The following is a 21,427-nucleotide window of genomic DNA, read 5'->3' as shown; positions in this document are numbered from 1 at the left end:
CTGCTTAGCTTGCTAGCTTTTGGTTAAGTGTGTTTTACTGGTCTGGCTAAGAAACCTTTAATAGGCGCCCATCCATCTCCGTTGTAAGTGGGGAAACGTCTGCAGTGCCGCAGGCTTGCGGCAGGTTGCTGGTCTCGCTGAAGGAAGCAATCTTTTTCTGTTACAGTTCTTAATATTGCCTTTAAACCACACGCCAGTGTGTAATACACAGACAGTGCCCCAGTGCTTGCAGCCGCCACTTCTGTTTAATTTGATAGAGACAGTGGGTTTTTGTTCAACGGCGGACTCATGCTATAGTAGGCTGTGACCACCCACACTGGGGATCAGCAACAAACTGTGCACTTGTCTTGAAAGGCTCAGTTCTCCCTTCTTTAGGGGCAGGCTACCACATTGCATATTTTCATGGATGTACACTGTTGCTGTAGGCTTGGAGATTGCCCTCAGGAAAGGGTTGCTGTTGCTGTTAGGTAGAAGTCAAAAGCAGCAGTATGTCAAACAGCACATAAAACCCTTGTAATTTTAAGATATAGCAGGCCCTAGCCTTGGAAACATAATTAGCCTATCTGCCTAGTTTCTTTATGAGGTAAATAATTAAAGGAGAGAAAACATTTTGGAAAAAAACCCCTCTGCTGTGCAAGAACTGGCCCATCTTGACTTTCAGGTGGTTACCTTCTGTCACAAATGTGTCTTTGTGGGTTTTCCTCCAAAAGTTTGGAGGAACAATTTTCGAAGCACTGGACAGTTTTAAAAGTAAGGGTAATTAATATTTTTGACTATTAACCAATAGCTGAGATTATTTTTCTGTCGCTGACAATTCTTGAATTAAGATCAGATAGTTCTCAGAAAGAAAGAAAGGAAGAAAGGCTGTAGGAACAAATGTAAAAGACTCTGACAATCTGTATTATGAAGATCGCAAAGGATGCCACTGGTCCTGCAATCAATGAACAACAAATGTTCCTGCTCTTAAATTAACTCTACATGTCAGAATTTCACAGATAGATGTTTCTGTTAGAACAAGTCATATATTTCTATAGGCATGGAAAAACAATAACCTCTATGACTTGTATCCATTCAGTGTTTAGGAAAATAAATGACAGCTACTGAACTTTTGTAAAGAACTGTTCACATCAGTGGGACTCTGCTTATGGATAATCTGTAAGCAGAAAAACTAAGTAAAAATTTACCAGACTTTAAATTTCTGTGTATATTTATATTGACTGTTTCATACTCATCATTAAGAAAACCTACCTGCAGATAATCCTGCTTAATAAATATATTTAAATGTATTACTAATATAAATACAATAAATATTATTTATAAATAAATAATATAGATTATAATAAATAATATAAATATAATATTTGTAAGGCATGAAGAAGGGCGCTAAAATCTCAAGGACATATTCATTATGGACTATGTCAACTCAGTAATACCTGTGTCGATCAATTTTTGCTGTCTATAACCTAATTTTTTAATTTGTGCTTATGTAAGACATCTGCTTGTCTTCGTCCTGAGCACGAGTCCCTGGAGGTTTCTGTTTGACAATATGGTCTCTGTAAATAAAAAGAACATTTACTTTGCACGTTAGATGTAAAGCAGGGCAGTTTCCCAACTGTGTTCATATTCTGCTCATTACCCAATATTTATGTGTGATAGTTCTGTTTATACTGTCAGATCCTGAACTGTCCATCTCCATCTTAGGTTGTTATGACACTGAGGTTGCAATGGGTAGTAATATTTGCAGAGTAATAGAAATTTAAAGGAACAATGTGAAAATTAAGTATACTTCAAGTGATGGTAAAGGCATATTGTTTTTTCTTTTGCAATTAAAAATGTTAAAATGGAGACTGTACATCCATTTATTAATATCTACATGAATGCATCTTGAATTTAGATAAATGATGAGAACAGAGAAGACATTCTTAATTGCAGTGGCATTACAACAACAGAAGAAGGCTTTCTCCTGGCAATTAATTTGAAAGTCTAAGAAAACTGTGGAAAAGAAATAAAAAATAGTTATTTGAAATAAGCAGAAGTTTGATTTATGCACTTTCAAGGTCTGAAAAAAAAACGCAAGACTTTTCGGGCTGATGGCATCCTTTTAAAAAGTACAGACAGTTTTGCAAATAGTCACAATCCATGGGGCTTCACAGCAAATTTGTGCCTTAATGGAACATTTACACGTAGTTACAAGGCAGCCTTGTGTGTCACAGTGTGGTCTGGGTATGCCAGCCAGCTGTGTGAATAGTCTCACCTATATATTTATTTGACTATAGAATATGATTATATTTCCGGAATAGGTCTGTGGCTTATAAGCAATAAGAATTTTATTCCTTGTTTTGTTCATTAGTTACTAGACATTTGTAAACTCTTTTTTATTTTTTTTTTTTTTAATTTTCATTATGGGTTACTTTTCTATTGCAGGTTCTTTTTTACATATCTTCTTCCACACAGTGCACCGTCCTCACTGAGACCATTACTGGATAAGATAGTCAATGCAACAGGTAATTGCAATAAACACAGTAGTGCCAAATATTTCCTTTTTCAGTGTGATTGCCATGTGTGGGATGGGGAGGATGCTGCTTTTATGTTCATTGCAATAGAACTGAATTGTTTTTCTATCCAGGATAAAATTTCTCCCATATAGAGAAGGCAGGAATGGCTCTGTATACCAGAGAAATCCCATTTTGAGATTTTTTATCTAGGCTTCACAGAGGTGTATACTTCCTTCTGACACCTCAGCACCAGGGTAAACTTCATCCCTGGTGGGATCTGGAGGAGCCCCTGTCTCTGACAAGGGGCATTTTAATGACAAAACCAGAATACTTCCCCAGTGCCAGTGGTACCAGTGGTGCTTCTGTGCCTCAGAAGCCAGAGACAAGTGACATTACCATAGATCTTTACTAATTACTAAGGTAGTGCCTTGGGGCAAGAGTAGTTGCATGTGCCTGTAAATCTGATTTGAGGGTTTTTGGCGTGTTGTTCTAAGGGTTTTATACCTTGTACTGTGTGTATTCAACAGGGAAGTTAACGATGCTGGTCTAGAGCTAAATAACAAGCTAAGCCATTGGAATTCCCTATATTGGCTGAAGTTCTCCCCTCATGGGGAGCTCACCACAGGCTTGGGGTTCCCAGCTGGATGAGCCAGCTGTTGACATGCCCAGCGCAAACCCGGTTTATAGTAACTCTGGGATTTCATGTCCAGCATTACAACTCTGCCATGGAGCATGGGACTGCTGGGCTCTGGTGCTTTGGCCTTTCTTTAAGTGCAACCTCATTTTGTCCTATGCAGGTTGCTCCTCATCTGACTCACTCTTTTTCTGTGCTTTTAAAGGAGAACTTCATTGGGGAATAGATGAGACGGCTGCTCAGCTAGAGAGAGTTTTGAATCTCTATAAGAGTGGAGAATACCTGCAGAACACCACCCGAGTGCCGAAAGCTGGTAAATTATCTTTCTTGAAACTTAAAATCAGACTTTGTCTTTGAGGTTTGAAAGGGCAAATGTGCAGGAATGTGCACAATGGCCCTTGAAATCGTCCGCATGATAATCTGTAGTCTGATTTTTGCTTCCTGGGTGCCTTCTGAAGCCCTTGTCACTCAGTGATGTAGCTGGACATCCATAGGTGTGAGCAGGCTGTAATGGGGATAAAGAAATCTGACAGAGCATTGCTTTCCATAGCAGATTTGCAGAAAATGTGTTTCATCACATCCACACGCTTCTCTGCTGTTGAAGTATTGGAACCTGCCCAAACACGAGTTGCGAAGAATCTAATCATGATGCTGTAACACTCCATGGATTTTCTGGGACTTACAGGAATTCCTTGCAAAGTAAGCACTTGTAGGTTGGAAGAATAAGACTTCTGCTTGCTTTGCAAGAAAAAAACAATGTGTCCCTCAGCTTCTGCTAGCAATAGAATAAAAAAGAAAAAAAACCCAATGAAAATGAAGCTCCATAATAGTATCTTTTTCATAAAATCTCTGCTATTCAAGCTGCTGTGATATGAAGTGATGCATATTCTTCCCAGAAGGATAGCTTGTGGATTTATACGTGCCAAAGAAGATTATATATGATGGAAATGACTGTTAAGTCTAACAATTGAAAAAGCTGTTTTGCAAATTATTTTTGTGTATGTACAATATTCATGTCAAACTGTCAACATAATTGACTGCAAGTTGATAGGAAAATTATGGCTTTGCTACAAAAGCTCAGTAAAGAGGGAAAGATGGGTTCTAAATGAAGATGAATGTTGGCACAGGGGGTTTGAAAAGTTCAGTGAAGCATTTGCTCTGTGAAAGAGACACAGGAGCCAAATTCATTCCTGTCGTAGTGCTCTTAACCTCAAAGGGCCATGACACCAGGGATGAATTTGACCCACTTATCAGAATAATTCAGTATTTATTTTGTTGTAAAATTGGCAGGAAAATTGTTGCAGGTGTTCATTTAACTTTCTAATTTTCAGCTTTTCATCACAATCTGTGCTGAGTGATGCCTGTCAACACAGCAAAATTATTTTCAGCAGTACAATCAATACTACAAACGTCCTTTGTTGAAGAAGTGCCAGGAGGGCTGAAATTTTTTGGTGATGCTGGTTGATTCCAGATTTAACTGCTGTATCAGGACAAGATGAAGTTTTGAATTCTAGAGGGCCGTCATGTTTATGAAGAATCTCAGGGAGAGAGGCTTACAACAGCAGTAGTATATGTAACGGCGCAGGTTTCTACTAATATGGAGCAGAGCTCCATGTAAATTTGGCTGCTGTAATAATTACACAATTTTGTGTTAGTTTAATTCTGTAGAGTCCTGGATAATATAACACAGAATCTGCTACCCATGTCTGTGGTTAGCAATGCCCTTCTGTGCAAGGAGCCCTTTGCATGTGTAGGACGCTGCTCATGGGCTCAGGCACTCTACAGCGTGAGCAAAGGCGTTGAAAATCCATAGATGCTTCATGTAACATATTTGCTCAGTCCACATTAAAGATAGTGAGTGTAATATTGAATTCCTTGATAGGAAAATGTTCTCTACCAATGGCAAGCCTCAGGAATCAGTTATGTTAGTGGAAATTACACTTAGATGAGATGTGTTTTCAGACTTAGCTGCCATGCCTTTAAGATGTGCAGGCCTGTTTCTTGTTTATTCTAAGGCTACTTTAACCAAACAGAAAAGGGGTTGTAATTTATTTCTATTTTAAGGCTCCCTTTCTTTGCCAGAAAAGTACGAAGAAGTCATATCGTGAGGGTGAAAATACACCTACCTACCCATTTGTATCACTTTTATTCCAAACATATTCCTTCCTCAACTGGTATTTGACTGGCAATACCATGCTAGAATGAATTTTTAATATTCTCAGTCCAGAGATTATGGAAATAGAACTTACTAATTAGAAATTATCTAGGAATTGTGGAATGTGGAATTCTCCTGTGGTACAGTGATGTTGCAGGAGAGGGTGACAGTGGTGCTGGAAGGGGCTGGTGTCCAAGTGATCAACCTCTTCTGCTGGCAGGACGTTCCCAGCTGAGCTGGTGTCCTCACCACTGAAACCAGGGCTGAACAGCTGAGCAAATAAAATATTTTATATAACTCCTGGTGGGTAGTAGAGGAGGAGACAGGGATGAAAAGGGACAACTGTGATACTTGCTCAAGCTGTCAGCGGAGATCCTGCTTTGGCCCTTTTTGGGGTCTCGGAGCACACTGTCTTACTCTCTGATAGCAAAGAAAAAATATTTGTAAGATTTTGGGATTTTTGCTTTAAACCGTTTCTGCCTTGCTCAATGGCATAATGAAAGTTTAAGCAGAGTGTTTTCCAACCCAGTGCTAGGTTACGATAAAACTAGAGATGATGGTTTGGTTCTCAGGCCAGATCAGAGTTAATCAGAGCTTTTCATTTGTATGCCAGTGTGCCAAGATGGGGCAGGCACAAGTTTGCATTAATTTTGCTCCAGGTGATGGAAAACTCATAAGGTGACTGCCTCCCAGGATTTTTGCTCTCTCAAACAGTAGAAATGAGAAGAATTAACTATGCCAGTCTCCTCTGGCATCTAAAGTGTTCTGACAAAATAAGGCCTTTCTGATGTATAATCTATTTAGAAATTGTAAAAGTGAAACTGGAAGAGAATTCAGATACAAGAATTGCAAGATTTTGTTTTATTTTGTTTTTTTATGGGAAAAAGAACCACAGAAGGTTCAGGCAATGGTGCTTCAGAATTTATCTTGTGTCTAAATGCTTTGAATTATCTACTGGACAGAGCATTGTAAATTTGTTTTAGGAAAGAAGAGAATCATGATCTTGGGCAAGTGATCTAAGACCGTAACTAAAACATAAACTTTGAGGCAACAGTCTGTTATCTATCTGAACCTATGTTTTCAAAAGGAAGACCTCCTCCTATAAACACCATGAAGTGAGAAAGGTGATATTGATAATCAGTAGGGAAGTGACATGAAGAAAGTTCTTGTCAACCCTAGCGTTCCCATAAATAAAGTTTAACAAGATGTCATAGTCATATTACAGAAGGTCTTGGATATTAAGCTTTCACTGTGCTTCAATTGTAAAAGATTTTATAGTGCTGTAAATTATATTATGCTCTGGACTTTGCTTTAGTATCTTAGAAACAGAGTAGAGGCATGGGAGACATTTGATAGCTATGTATGTGTTCTGTAATCATAAATCACACTACTGTTAATGTTGATATAGGAACATTACAGTGTTTAAAACAACACCATGAGCAAATACTTTTATATTCCACTGACTCTTGGTCTCTCTTGCAGGAATCCAGAAGAATGTGAGTTAAAACAGGAAGCATATATTTTTTTGACATGTTATCTAAAAATAATTAAATTGTTCCATTAATTATTCAGATTAAGAAGACTATAAAACAAAATCTACTGATGTTCATCAGTAAAGTCCTGCCCCAGTATCAACATTTTTATTACTTCAATCAAGTGATACTGATTTGTACCAACTGGGTGTCTGGCCCTTGAGCTAAGCCCCAGCCCTTCAGTTAACTCTGAGTTTACTCAGAAATACGTTGAATCAGCTAACACTAGTAAGTCTGGTACCTTTGTTATTCATTAAAGCTAATAGATGACCCATTATTAGGCCTGAGGGTGTTCAAGCCCACAGAAAGGCATAATTTGCTGCTGTTAGTTGAAAGTACATTCTCAACGCTAAAAAAGCTGGAAGGCTCGACATAAAGCAAAGACACTTTGTGTTTTCCTTTGTCTTAAGACAATTTGGCAGGATTATGCTGTATGTAAACATTTACAATACAACAGTGTTTTGAAAAAATATTCTGCAAGGTCACTATAGCAACCTGCTTAGGAAATTGTAAATCCACCCAAGAATTATTGAAATTGAGGTGGGGAGGTGGGGGTGGTGGTGTTTGTGGACGTGTGTATGTGTGAGAGAAAAATTTTGCAAGGTTGCTGGAATATTATTTGAGGCAGTTTGCATACCCTACGTCAGGCCACAGCGCCAAGGCTAGAAGTACTCTGCTGAAGGAGCTTGAAGACTCAGCTGGGAACATGCTGCAGCCCCGTCCTTGCAGCCCAGATTCCTGCTTTATCTGGCGCTTGTGCCTCGGGTGTTTCTTTCCCAGGGACTTCCAGGCTGCTTCGCAGCCAGCTGAGGAGAAAAGGTGCACTGGGCTCCAAGCACTGGTAGAAAGTCTCTATGTGTTGCCTTGCACAGAGGTGCTTGCATTAGCAGCCTGGTAATCCCAGCATGCAGAGGAGCACAGGAGCAGGTTCTTTTGCGCTCATATTGCACTGCAAATACGGCAGGGCTGTTGCTTGTGTGTATCTCCACCATCATGCAAACCATATGCTCTGTTCACAGAGGAACATGTTCTGTGGTCACTAAAGTTCTTCTATTGAGAGCAGCCCTTCAGGGAAGGGCTTGGAGGTGCTGGTGGATGAAAGGTTGGACATGAGCTGGCAATATGCACTTGCAGCTCAGAAGGCCAATTGTATCTTGGGCTGCATCAAAAGGAGCGTGGCCAGCAGGTCGAGGGAGCTGATTCTGCCCCTCTGCTCTGGTGAGACCCCACCTGGAGTTCTGTGTCCAGCTCTGGAGCCCTCAGTACAGGAAAGACATGGACCTGTTGGAAAGGGGCAAGAGGAGGCCACCGTGATGATCAGAGGGCTGGAACAGCTCTGCTGGGAGGACAGACTGAAAGAGCTGGGGTTATTCAGCATGGAGAAGACTCCTGCGACACCTTATTGTGGCATTTTAGTACTTAAAAAGAGGGCCTATAAGAAAGACGAGGACAGGCTTTTTAGGAGAGTTTGTCGTGATAGGACAAGGGGTGATGGTTTTAAACTAAAAGGGGGGACATTCAGGCTAGACATGAGGAAGAAATTTTTTACAGTGATGGTGGCAAAACACTGGCCCAGGTTGCCCAGAGAGGTGGTAGATGCCCCATTCCTGGAGACATTCAAGGCCAGGCTGGATGGGGCTCTGAGCAACCTGATCTAGTTGAAGATGCAGGGGGTTTGGAATAGATGAGCTTTGAAGGTCCCTTCCAACCCAAACTGTTCTAGTTCTATGGTTCTGTGATCCTCCAGGTCCAACTTGGCAGCGTACAACAAAATGCTTTCTGCTGATGGGTTAGGTCCTCAGCTCCTTGGAAGAACACTGAAGAAGTCACTGAGTGTCTTTTACAAACCCTGTGGTCTTCAGGTTTAATTACCCTATACACCCTATACACCTTTTGGCTCATCCATCATCAGCGTCATTGTTTTTATGAGCAAGTGGGCCAGATGTGGCTGACAGGCATCTGTGGCCCTAGTTTGTGCTGGTTGCCTTCGGTAAATCGATGTGCACCTCAGAGGTGGCTCCATAGCACCAGCCGGTGCGTGGCCCTGCACTGCGGGGCAGGAGACAGGGAAACCACTCCAGCTGCGTCATGTTAACGGAAATAACATGTAAGGGAACATGTCGTTCTTCTCCTATTTATTTGTGTTTCGGTGACAGCCTGCATACCGATTTAAATATGGCTCTTCTATAAGCACAATAGAAGCGTATAAAAAGAGGCGAGCCTTCCTTCACTTCCAGCCTGCGTGCGGGAAACAGCCAAAGAACAAAAATACCCACCAGAGAAGCAGGGCTATCCCCCAGTCTGACGGCAAACCCCTGTCCTGCCAGGCCTGTCTGTCCTTCCCAACAATTGGGATTCGTCAGAAATGATTGAAAACAGAGACACGCGGGATATGCCTAGCATGTCATTTTCTCAGACATACCCAAAAAATAGCTTTTTGTAGCACAACTGCACATACGGCTCAGTGAGGCCTGTTGTCAGAAGCGTGTTTAAATGTGAGGGATTGAAGCACGAGGAAAATTTGAGCATAAAATGAAGCACATTAAAACCATAAGTGTATTATTGTCTGTTTAGGATCCAATTCTTTCTCCTTAAACTCCCTGGGACTCGATGGAGACTGTAAAGCAAAACACTGCTCAATACCACATTTTGCTGACATTGGCAAGATCAGGCTCTTGCTGTTTACTTGTAAGCAAAGCAATTAAAAGCAAATCCAGGTTCGACAGCCTGTGTTCCTCTCGAGAATGCGGGAAAAGAGGAGGGAGGAGAAGCAGCGACATGATTTCTCTCTCAAGGATGAACATTACTGCATCTGTGTTATTGACCCATGGTGTATTGCCAGGTGATAACTAGAAAACTGGGCAAATTTCCAATGAGTAGCTCTAGTTGGTAGTAAAAATGCAATTGGCTGCTGTGGCTGAAATAAACGGTCATTAGGACTGATTAAAGTCAGATTTAGGGTGATTCAAACAAGCTAAAAGGGGGGGAAACCACAGGTGGTTTCACATAGTTTATTATATACTTGTGGAGTTATTTATATGATTCAGTCTAGTACAGTGAGAATTAACATGTTTATAGATTTTAATCAGCTCTGGGACAATGCAGGTGATTTTTGATGGAAAAAATTTAGAAGGAGATTTTGAAGCATTGACTTTCTTTTATAGCTCCTACCCTGGTTGCAGGTTTCTTTTAAACATTCCGCTTTTACCTGTCAAGAGAAGGTGTGTGGCTTGAATATCATCGTGGCTGCTGTGGGGGCTGGATAGTGCTGTAGGAAACTTCTAAGAAGATTTTGGCCTGATTGAAACAGCATATTTTGATTGACCAGAACAAACTTGTAAAAATATTTTAAAACTATTAAAAATATTGCAAACCAGAACTTCTGAGGATTGCCCAGATTCACCATAGCAAGGTATTTTGAAGTTTCAAATTGTTTACAGGGCAGGATAAATGTTTCCTAGTGGGATTTATTTGTATAACTGTGAGCAGCAAATCAGCTCCCATATGTTAAGTTGGAGTAAATCTGTCATAAGTGACATCAAGATCAAGCTTACTGCATTATATTTATTTACTTCAATCCTCACACAATCAGTAGATGGAGAAAAGGTTTATTTTTCCATTGTGATACTAGCAGGAGTGTCTTGTGTTTCTCTCATCTATTCCTTGCCATTACCTTGATAGACTTTATGTACTCTGTGTCAAGCTACGTGTATGTATGCAAAAGTGTAAATTTATGGCTGCATTTATAGTATTAGGCAAGTATTTATTGGTTTTAAACACCATTAGTCTGGAAATCGACCAGAACTTTGACCTTTTTATGATGTGATTTACTGCCCTGAGCCTTCAAATTCCATGGACTCCATTTAGGCAAGTTTCAAGTCTTGGCAGGACAAAAAGCTGAGCTAGGGCTGTCTTTACACCAATGGAGTTTCAATGAGCTGGTGAGTGTACTGTAGGGACCAGGATGCTCATTTAAAGGTCTGGGGCATCCTAGCTGTCCTGCTGGCTGGGGCTGATGGGCTGCAAGGAGGAGCGGGAGGCTCCTGTCATTGCCGGGGCACATCTTGACAGAGGGGCATCCTTCAGGAGCGCCCTTCTAGTGCATGGAAGAGAAGTACATTTCTTCACAACTTGTACAAATAAGGGCTCAGGGGTCAGCTCCCTAATTTGTCACTGTGTAAACACGAGATTCCAGGGATATTTGCCTTTGCCGTGCAAATGGGGAAAGCAGCTACCTTGCTCCGCTTGAGATAAAGTGAGTTTTGGAGAAAAATGTGGTTTCCTCAGACCATCACTCAGTTGGTGTTACAGGGATTGTCTGATCACTTCCAACTGTGGTAGCTTAAGAGGAGATCTCGTGTTGGCTTGCCGGGGTGGTGGGACCATGTCATGGCTGGTTTGGGAGTCTGAGCCAGGGTGTGGGGCCATCGCGTGTCCCACTCTCTTCTCCTTGTGGCTGCCTTCCCATGGGGGAAGGTGCTCCTGGGCAGCCATCCCTGCCGCGGGCCACATAAGCAGGGAGAGGGGCTGCCTTCTTGCCTTCCCCCACAGGCAGGAGGCTCACATCCTCAAACTGCTGGCATCCAGCAGTCGGTGCCAGTTCTGGAGAGCTGCCAGAAGCTGCCTTTGTGGAGGCTGCATGTCTCTGTGCTTTCACATAGACTCCAGCGGCTGTATTTTCACCTGCCTGGTGCTTGGTGATCTCCCAGCCAAGGAAGATGCTCTTTGCCTGTGGGTTGTGCTGTTGTGTGCCTGTTAACGCTACCCTGTTCCCACAGGTCACTGCAGATGGTGATGGTGGCTTCCTTTGTGTGGGAACTGGTTGGGAGTTGCAAGGACAGTAGGGATGGCCACAGGGTTCTGCTGCATGGTGAGACCACCCTAAGTACTGGTGTGGAGGTTTCCATCCCCTCTGCCACCCACAAGCCAGGACCTTGCCATCACCACCACAGTTATTGCTGGCCTAACTCTGTTGATTAATGTGTCCAAGCTGCCCAAATGATTTACCAGGCTCAGTCACCTTGAAAAAGTCAATAGAAAGGGAGAACTTTATCTCCTACCTCTGACAGAGCCTCAGGTCACATAAATCACTGCCGCTCTTTTGAAATCTGTTTACATCAGCCGATAGCCTAACCCCTGGCAGCTGTACCAGGAACAACGTTTGGAAGAAAGAAGGTACTGTAGGCATATTAAGAGGCATATCTCTGCACAGAGGAGTTTAAAAATTGAACGGTAATTCAAAATAAGGGTCTTCTAAATTGCCTTCTGCCTTGCACGGAGAAAAATACATGGTGTGATGTGAGGCTGCTCTGCTCAGTGCCCTGACAGCGTGCTGAGGGATGCTGCGGCTCCATCCCAGCCCCGGCGTGGAGCCCAGCAGGCTCTGACAGCGCCCGGGGGAAGGGCCAGGGCATGATCCCTGTTGACACAGAGAATCAGGCAGATGCTTCATCATCTGCTGCTGCAGCCAGTTCTGTCCTTCTGCGAATGCCCTCTGTGGCCTGGAGTTTGATGCTGTGCAGCACTGGGTGGAACTTCTGTAGCTGTGCAAAGAAAACTCATGGATAGTCACATTTTATATCCAGTCAACATGGCATGCACACTGAGACAGATAGTTACATATGGTACCAACAATGGTGAATTGGTTTTTTTGAGTTGTATTTGCACATATAATTTTACTGACCTTGGCTGTGAGTTACAAATCAATACTGAGCAGTTACCGTACAGAGATAAAGAGAATATTTTTCAGTTACGTTCAGTTATTGTTACATTATACAGTTGATACAGAAATTTGAAAAAAGGAACTTTGCCTATCCAGCCAGTAGTAATTTAATTTATGCTCTGACTTCTCTTCAGAAGAAATGCTTTTGTAGTTTTGATGGAGAAATGACCATTTGTAATGTAGAACTACATTTTGATTTTTTTTTCTTCATGTCACTGAGGCTGCATTTTCTGAATTAATGAAAACTTATTTGCCTTTGCTTTAAGTGGGGCACGATCATCTCTGATTTTGCTTCTTGTTTGGGAATGTTTCTTATGATACTTTTAATGAGCCAGGCTTAAAATAGAACACATTTACTGCATTTGTTTCCCACTGTTTCAGACTGTGGAGTGTAAACGAGCATTTTTGCATGTGTACTTCTTTTCCCAGTTGAAATACTGGCAGTTTAGAGTAGCAGACACACTCGCCTTTGACTTGGTGTCCATACAGTGTGCTGCCTGAAATTTTAGCAGGCTGAATCTGCAACGTCAGGCAGAAACTGCCTGGACGAAAGTAACTTAAGAATAGGCTGTGAGTCAGGGCTGGCAGCTCTGTTTTCCATAATAGGTAGAATTAGAAGAAATATAGAATGCATTTGTTTTTTTGAATAGGATGTGTGGGGTGGAGAGACAGGAGGGAACCATCCATTTGTGCGGCTGGACGCTAAGTAGAAATGTTTATAAACGATGAGTTGAATTTGCTGATGCATTCATTAGAGAAGCCCCTGTCAGCAGCTGGGAAGGCAAGAGGAGCTGTGAACAGAGCACAAGAGGCAACTCAGAAAGGCCAGTGAGACTGAACGGCAGCCAAGGGAGTGGAGCCACTGGCCGGGCAGCGTCGAGGTGATGGGCAAGAACCACACTGACATGCTCCCCCTGCTTTTTTTTCCTTCCCCTTCTCTTTGGAGGCCCATCAAGTGACTCCTCTTTTGTGCTAATCTGAGCAAGCCAAAAAAAAAAAAGTTTGCTTAATTAAAAGCCTGTCTTTTCTTCCTTCTCTAAAGGAGATGGAGAAAAATCGCATGCTCTTCTGAGGGAGGGGGAGGGCTGGGAACGCCTGGTCAGGTCTCACCCCGACAATCCTGCTCACTGTTCAGAAGTAGGACAGTGAGTCAGTTCATTCAAGTGGATGCTGTTTATTCAATGGGACATTCTTCCTGTAAAACTCCTAATAAAACCAAAACCTCGCCTACGCAGTGGGGAAGGGGAAAGGGTTTTGTGCACAGACTGTTTATTTACAGGCGCTTTCTGGAAAAAACGGTGAGAAGAAGAAAGGAGGAAAGGAAAAGGAAAGTAAGGTGCAGAGCTATAAACACGTATGGGAGTAAACCCGGGCTGGTACAGTCTAGCCTGTCACCTTTTCCATCTTATATCCTGTTCCTAAGCTGTTATAATAAACCTTGTCTGTTAAAAACAAACAGTTTGTGGGAGCTTTGAAAATGATTGCTTTGCTCTGGTTATTTGCAGAGTACAGACGGGTGCCTGAAGCTTTTATTCCTGATGAGAACTACAGATGCTGGCCATCTTACCATCATAAGGGCTGCCTCCTCTCCGTGTTTGATGTCAGCGAAGCCATTGAGATCTGTGACAGCTACTCCCAGTGCAAAGCTTTTGTCCTGACTAACCAGACAACTTGGACAGGTAGGTCACGGATGCTGCAGAGCAGAAGCAGCAGCTGTGTCACATGTTCTGTCTGCTTTAAGTGTTTCAATACAGTTTGGAGAGTGTGCTGCACTAGGCCGTGGGAGCCCAGAAACGGAGCTAGAAATGAGGTAGTTTCTGAAGCTCCAGCTGAGCTGGTTTGGTTTTTGGTGAAGCTTCTCTTTGCCAGCCATCAGGGGAGCAGGAACCCATGCATGGACTCCAAGGTCCTGCCATCAGAGGGCTGCAGCACATGGATCATAGGTCTCCAAATCGCAGGGTCCGAAATTTTGTTTTAAAGCACAGCAGCAGAAACAACAAAAACCTGTGACCTCTTTCTGCAGTTAATTGCAGAGGACATGGTCCAACATCTGGATTTAAATAAATCTGTCCAATCATATGGTTGTTGCAGTTTGACACAAAACCAAACAGGTTCTCCTGTGCATCTAGCTGGGGCTTCCTGGCTGGTGTCAGAGATGCCCGGCAGCTGGTGGGAGCACTGTGCTGCTAGCAATAGGGCTTTAGCTAAAGGACAGCGAGGAGGGAGGGTTTAAAAACAGGTAGAAGCAGAAATTTTTTACAATGAGGGTGATAAAATACTGGCACAGGTTTCCCAGCCAGGAGGTAGATGCCCGGCCCCTGGAAACGTTCAAGGCCTGGCTGGCTGGGGCTCTGAGCAACCTGATCTAGTTGAAGATGTCCCTGCTCATTGCAAGGGGTTGGACTAGATGACCTTTGAAGGTCCCTTCCAACCCCAACTGTTCTATGATCCTGTGAAGTAGAACTTCCAGGGGAAAATCCTATTTGCTACCACAACTCATTTTCTTGTCTGACAGAATACAGTTGTTGAAAAGCAAAATACACTTTCAAAGGTCTGTGGGCCTGGCAGTCCTCCTGTGGTTCCCCTGAAGGCAGGCAGTCAGTGTTGATTGCCATCAAGTGGAGACTTGGCCCTGGCTTGCTGATTCTGCACCAGACCTGTGCCTATTCCAGGCAACTCCAGAGCAATCTGAGAAACAAAAATGTCACAACTCTGCTAAAAATCCCCGGCAGCTGCGGTTCAGGAGTGTTTGAGGGGTTCAAAGAGCTGAAGGGCACAGCCAGCTGCCAATGCGACCCCATCCCCGCGTGCCCTGGAGAGCAGCTGGCCCTGGCCCCTCAGCTGGCAGTTTGTGCCTGTAAGGCGCAGTGAACCAAATCCACGTTCTTTTGTCATCTTCACCTCAGGTTAAACCCCCAGTGAAGTCAGGGAGAGTTTTTCTTCAGTGTGTCATCTCCATAGGTACAGGGATGTTTCCCTGCCTGTGATTGCCATTTTCTGCTTAGGCCAGATGGGCTCCCCTGCTCCTGTCTTTGGGAAGAAGGGTGGCTGATGCCAGCCAAACCTGGGGACAGCTGATGGAAGTAATTGCTCTGCCACAGGTGTTAGGATGGCAAGTTTTGTACGCCCTGAGGCTCAGCTTTCTGTCTGTACATCTGTGATCACAACACATCTTAACCTTAAAGTTAAAATTTACCCTGTGTGCAGTTGGGTGCTTTAGGTGTTCTGAGTTGAGCAACATAAATGCCTACCAAAGCCAGGCTTAAATACATTCCTAGCAGGTTCCCAGCTCTGAAAGCATCACAAATGATTAGATAGGTTTCAGAGTGTTTTAGGCATTGTACTGCTACAGCTTTCTGTATTTTTTCTGCTTCTGAGAGGTTTGAATAGATACTTCCATGGAACCTAGAAACAGCTAATTTATGCTAACCTTCCCTGTGGCTAACCAGTGACTACTAGGTCGTCATGTCAGACTATTTATAGTCAGACTATTGAAGTTAATTAATATACTAAAAAAGTAGTTATTATGGGAGAGGGAAATTCATAGGAATTTTAGAGCACCTTCTGTCTCAGACTGTAATATTAAAAGCAAATGAGATATAGTAGCCGTATTTCTAGTTTTGTTTATCGTTCCCTTTACTGTGCCATTTCTGATGCATGAGCACGGGAGTCTCTGGAATCCACAGAACAGAAATTCGCTCTGTAGTTGAGGGATCCCATTTGCTGTGTGATACTTTTTAAGAAAATAGCGTTATGGGAGCCCCCTAGAGAGGCAGGCTGGGAGTAAATAGCAAAAGTAGCTTGGTTTTCTTAAGTTCAGAAAGGGGGAAGACAGAAGTTGAATGGCAGTGGGAAGTCTCCCCGTGGCCTCTGCTCCAGGGACAAGCAGTGGCAGTGTGTGTCTGGGGTATGGCAGGTGCTCAGCCAGGGGCAGGGATGGAGTAAGATGCCAGGTCAGTAAACGTGGGGAGATACAGGAGCTGTGCTGCCACCCCAACAAATGACACTGAGTGACACCTCACCAAATTCAGACCCCGCTGGCCTTGGATGTGTGTGTGGCAGGTGCCTCACACTGCCCAGGCTGTTGTTACTTGCTGGTGATCTTTATGTGAGGAATAGAGACCTTGTTCCAGCTTGTTTAAAACCCAGAGCTGCGATGTGATCAGCAAGAGCTATTTCAGGGAAAGTCATGTTTAACATACATTGCACTGATGAGTTTTCCGAAGAGTCAAGCGTGCAAAAGTGATTCTGCTCCTGTACAGTCAAATGGATGCCCTGAACTCCAGCCTGGTTTTGCCAGTGGGAGAGTCTTTAAATACATTTTTTAGAGGTCATGTGAACTTTGTATTAAGGTCTTCAGACCTTTCCTTCATTTACTGTGTTGGCTGTGCACAGCTATACCTTGACCATAATTAGGTAAGAGTAAACCTGCTGAAGGCAGAAGAGATTCAGTGTCATTTTAGACAGAAGCATTTCACTTTTATACCAAGTGATGTTAAGAAAGAGTTGACTCTCGGATTGCCCAAAGAATGCAAAGGTTGAAGAAGAATATGAAATGTTAATGTTTTAAATTTTGCAACCTTTTACTTATTGTTTCTAAATATTTCTTTTCCTTTCCCCCTCCCCCGTCCCCTTTCCTATTTGGTGCAGGTCGGCAGCTTGTCTTCTTCAAGATGGCCTCAAATCATATCATGCCTGATCCTGACAAGATAACATATGTGAAGGTGACAGACTGACACCTAAAGTGGCTCAGTCTGACACATGAGTGACAAGAGCTGTTTGTGTATAAATATAGGCAGCTGTTAGGTATAGGGTGGCTGTGGCCGGAGAGATAATTGCACTATTACTCATTCTAATCTATAGAGTGCTAAACAAAACTTTAAAAAAATAACCTGCATGACCAGGATGAATGTGCAATAAACCAACATTTTGAAAATGTGATTTTTTAAAAAAAAACAAAGCAAAATACAAGATATGATACACTGTTAGGGCATAATTTTGGTTATAAATCAGCCGGCAGCTCTGGCTTTTCTAACCAAGGTTAGCATAATATTTCTGACCTGTGCGTATGTGCACAGGGATGAAAGTTGATCATTTCTATGGGAGGTCTGTATCCTCCACTGATATTTATTTGGGCACGTACAATCACAACAGAGTAACTGAAGCATATCAGTTTGTAAGCTGAATAGCAAACATTTCTGAAGACAATCAGCATTTGTGTTAAAGTTATCAAATATGCAATGCCAGCATATTTGTCAAAAGGAAGGAATTGGTTATGTTTAGAATTGCAAGGCTGTTGCTAATTTTCATTTTTGCTTCCAATGTTATCATAAAGTTTCATTTTTAATTTAAAAGAGCCATTTTGTAGGTCTAGCAAATCACATAAGCATATGAATAGACTCACTGAAAGAGTAGGGACTTCCCAAGTGCCGAGTGCTTTGCTGAATAGGGATAGGCCTAAGCATATGCTTACAATTAAGCCTGTGCTTAAGACTTTTGTTGAACTGAGTTTGAATTGTTCAGGAAGCCACATTTTTGACAGACTGGTGAAGCAATCCAGCTGGTGGAACAGGACTAATTTAATGACTATCTTGCAGTTATTCATATTTTTTAATGATCAAACCCTTGGTTTTCCAAGGCACCGCTTGCTAATTCTTAGACGGAATGAATTAAATGACCTTAATAACGGCAAATGAATGCTAGCCTTAATTCTATGTAAAATGTGTTTCACAGGCATGGTGTGTCTAGAAAATTTGCTTTCAGTGAAAGCAATAAAGTAAATGCTAAAGTGACCAATGTCATACTGTTTTGTAGTTTGTACAGTCAGGAAAAAATGCTTTTGTTTCTCAAATTGTTTATTTTTGTAAAAAAAAATAAAATATAAATACCATTTCTTTCATATTTGGTTTTTTTGTGTTGCAAATAAATGCCTACATCCAGTGAAGACTTACACAGTATGTATTGTATGTAAACTTAAGCCTGGGATATTTTCTCCAGGAAGGAACTGAGGTTTTTCCAGTGAGCAGTGTGTTTCTGGGGATACATGGTGGCTTTGTCTACATGGTTGCATGTCGCAAAGCAAGTGACCATTAGAAGACAAGGTTTGAGCAGCCTTCCTTTCTCTGTAGTTTGTGTCACATCTGTGCTAGCCATTTAACATTTGGGAGGGATGAATGTGAGACAAGAACCTGAGGGAAGTACTGATCAGGCTAAATGGTGGGTTTTCTTACCAGACTTTACCAAGAGGGGTTCGACAAGGAGAGCAGGAGAACCAAGGAAGCTGGGCAGGAGTGCTCGGAGCCTGCGTGACTGTGCAGGAGAGATGGTGACACCATTGGCAGCGGTTCTCATCTCATTGCGTTTTCTCTGATGTCACTGATACCCTGATGACTTCTGGCAGTTGACTGGAATGACATGCTGTAATGGCTGTAACTCACAAATTATCAAACTCCCAGCCGTAATAGCTCAGCTGATTGTGTCGCCCTGCACTTAGGAACCCATCAATCATGCTGTGGTAATAAACAAACACTACAGATTCTTTTAAAATTGCTACATAAATCATGCCAACACATGCTGCACAGTTCGTTGAAGTGTTATGGGTTGTTGGCACTGAGGTGCTGCTATGTATTTTGAAAGTCTTTAACCTCCCATGATTGCCTTCCCATTAAGCACTGAACACCGCTCCAAAAATACTCAGTGTTTAAAAACAATGCGAATGGTTAAATTATTCAGTTGCATTCCTAGGAAAAAATATCAACATTTACAATTAAAAAAAAAAAAAGCTATCTGGGGTAGTTCTTTAATATTGTAGGCAGGTAACAGGATAATTTCATTCCATCACTTTCTGCACACTGGAAAGAAAAAATGCCTCTGAAGTCAGGAATTGTTTATCCCTGGAATTAAACAAACTTGCCAAACCAATTTACATCAGCTTTTGCAGCAATCAAGTAAGCAAGAAAGAAACGTAACCACGAGCCAAGAAACCAGATTCTAAATTTCAGTGGCAATCAGCTTTATACAGGCAGTTTTGTAACTCTTTGAGAGTAAGGCTTTCCAGTGGAAATGCTGATTAAAATCTTAATGAGAGAGGTGTGATACTACAGCTCTAATAAACACTGGTAGAAGTCTGAGTTTCTGGGGAGAAAGTGTCTTTGGCAGCAGTGGGTCTGATTCAGCAAAGTGCCTGCCTGGCGCTTGTGCCTTGGAACCCTCCGAGAAGCCAAAGAGGAAGAGGAGGAGGGGGAGGAAGCAAGGCACACAGTGAGCTGGCAGGTCTGGGCCAGCATTTTCTGTGGAAAAGGCATTTCTATCTGGTTTTTGGGTTTTTTTTTGTTCCCACTTAACATTTTGACTGCTTTTTACATTTCCTGACTTCCTCAAGCCACAAGGTAGAAATATGAAAGAAGACACTCACGGGGCTTTAAAGGCCTGATGTCTGCCTGCGTGTGCGCACGTGTGTGTATGTGTACACATATTTATGTACGTGTCACGCTGAACAGGGAGAGCTTATTTCCTCAGTGAAAAACCAGTTGGCTGTGCACAAAATGAAGTGCTAAGCAGGATGTTGAGTCACTGCCACAATCTGGAGAAGTGAGAGCTGTGTGAAGCGGTGGGTGCTGTGCGGCTCTGTGAGGAGCTGTGCTGAGTGTTCGGTCCCATCCAGCCCCGTGATGCCCCGGCCAGGCTGCAGCTCAGAGCATCTCCAAGAGCTGCCCTCCATCTCCATGACGGTTTGGTTCAGTGAAGGGCTGACACCAGCTCCACCACTGTGAACAGACTCCAGTCAATGAAGTGGGCACTGCTCAACATCACTTCTGGCCCAACATCCTCAGGGATGTAGAGGAGGGATGCTCAGAGCTTTGGTCTTTGCTTAGACCATAATAAAGATGTGTTATTCTATTTTTCTGTATCTTGTCTGAGCCTACTATTTTCTCTCTGGTCATTTTTCAAAGCTTTTCTCCCCAACATCAATATGTCTTTTTTAAGTGGAAATCTCAGGTCTCACGTATTCAACTCCAGAAGCAGGTTGTTATAACTCACATCACATCCAAGAGAAGTCTGTGGTGAAATTAGTGTTATCACCACAAGCATTCATCACCATTACAGAAAGCCTGAGAACAAATGGATCCTGTTGCCAGCTGAGGAGCTCTGGTAAATTTGTATAAGGAGTGATGGGGACTGGATGGGAAGTGAGATACTTGTGAAGAATCTTAGAAGGATGTTCTTCCAACATGAGATAAAGCAGTTTAAGTACATCTATTCCTAATGTGCTTGGCCCTGCCTCTCCCTGCTTCACTGAGGCACTTTGAATAGTACTTCTGCCACCGGTGACCACCACATTTCCCATGAAATTTGTCAGTTTACTTCTATGTAGAGCAATAGTTTTCTCAACATGTGTTAACTGAGCGGTTTTGAAGTGCCTTCATGGCTTGGTGTCAGCTGCCTACTGGACTTGATGATCCTTGTGGGTCCCTTCCAATTCAGAGCATTCTATGATTCTATGAGAAGGATGGCAGAGTGGGGTGCAGGGAGGACAGCAGCTTGGAACGAGGGCCGGTCTTCCCATTGCCAGTCACTGTACATGGTGTGGTGACTGCTGGGGACCACTGTCCTGGAACAGGACCTGACCATGGTAGATGCAAAGCAAAGACCTTGCCCCTGCCTCTGAAATTCACCTTATTGGCTTGTACTACACACATCTCATGAGAAGTCAACACAGCTTTGTGTTCATACTAGGTGAGCAAAGGAGTAGACTTGATGACTAATGAGTCACTTGGACAAGCATCCTGAAAAACATCACTACCCACATGGGCTCTCTGCTGCGATGATGGGGAGCAGAGCCCTAGGAGATCCCTATGGGAGTGTCCTGCACTGCTTCTCTCCCACAGC

At 42.8% G+C, this 21,427-nt stretch overlaps 1 protein-coding gene across 1 annotated transcript in view; it reads left to right on the top strand.

Moving 5' to 3' along the window:
- Positions 1–17,274, top strand: part of PKDCC (protein kinase domain containing, cytoplasmic) — a gene marked incomplete at both ends in the record, with an annotated part of 37,149 nt that extends 19,875 nt beyond the window's left edge. Inside the window, 4 exons of the mRNA XM_080342845.1 lie at positions 2,425–2,504; positions 3,335–3,442; positions 14,044–14,217; positions 17,189–17,274. Of these exons, the coding sequence (XP_080198971.1) occupies positions 2,425–2,504; positions 3,335–3,442; positions 14,044–14,217; positions 17,189–17,274 (448 nt within the window). The remainder of the gene's footprint in view (positions 1–2,424; positions 2,505–3,334; positions 3,443–14,043; positions 14,218–17,188) is intronic.
- Positions 17,275–21,427: the final 4,153 nt, after the last annotated feature.

Source organism: Nesoenas mayeri (genome assembly GCF_963082525.1).
Source record: "Nesoenas mayeri genome assembly, chromosome: 3".
Classification (NCBI taxonomy): domain Eukaryota; kingdom Metazoa; phylum Chordata; class Aves; order Columbiformes; family Columbidae; genus Nesoenas; species Nesoenas mayeri.
This window is presented reverse-complemented; position numbering and strand designations above follow the sequence as displayed.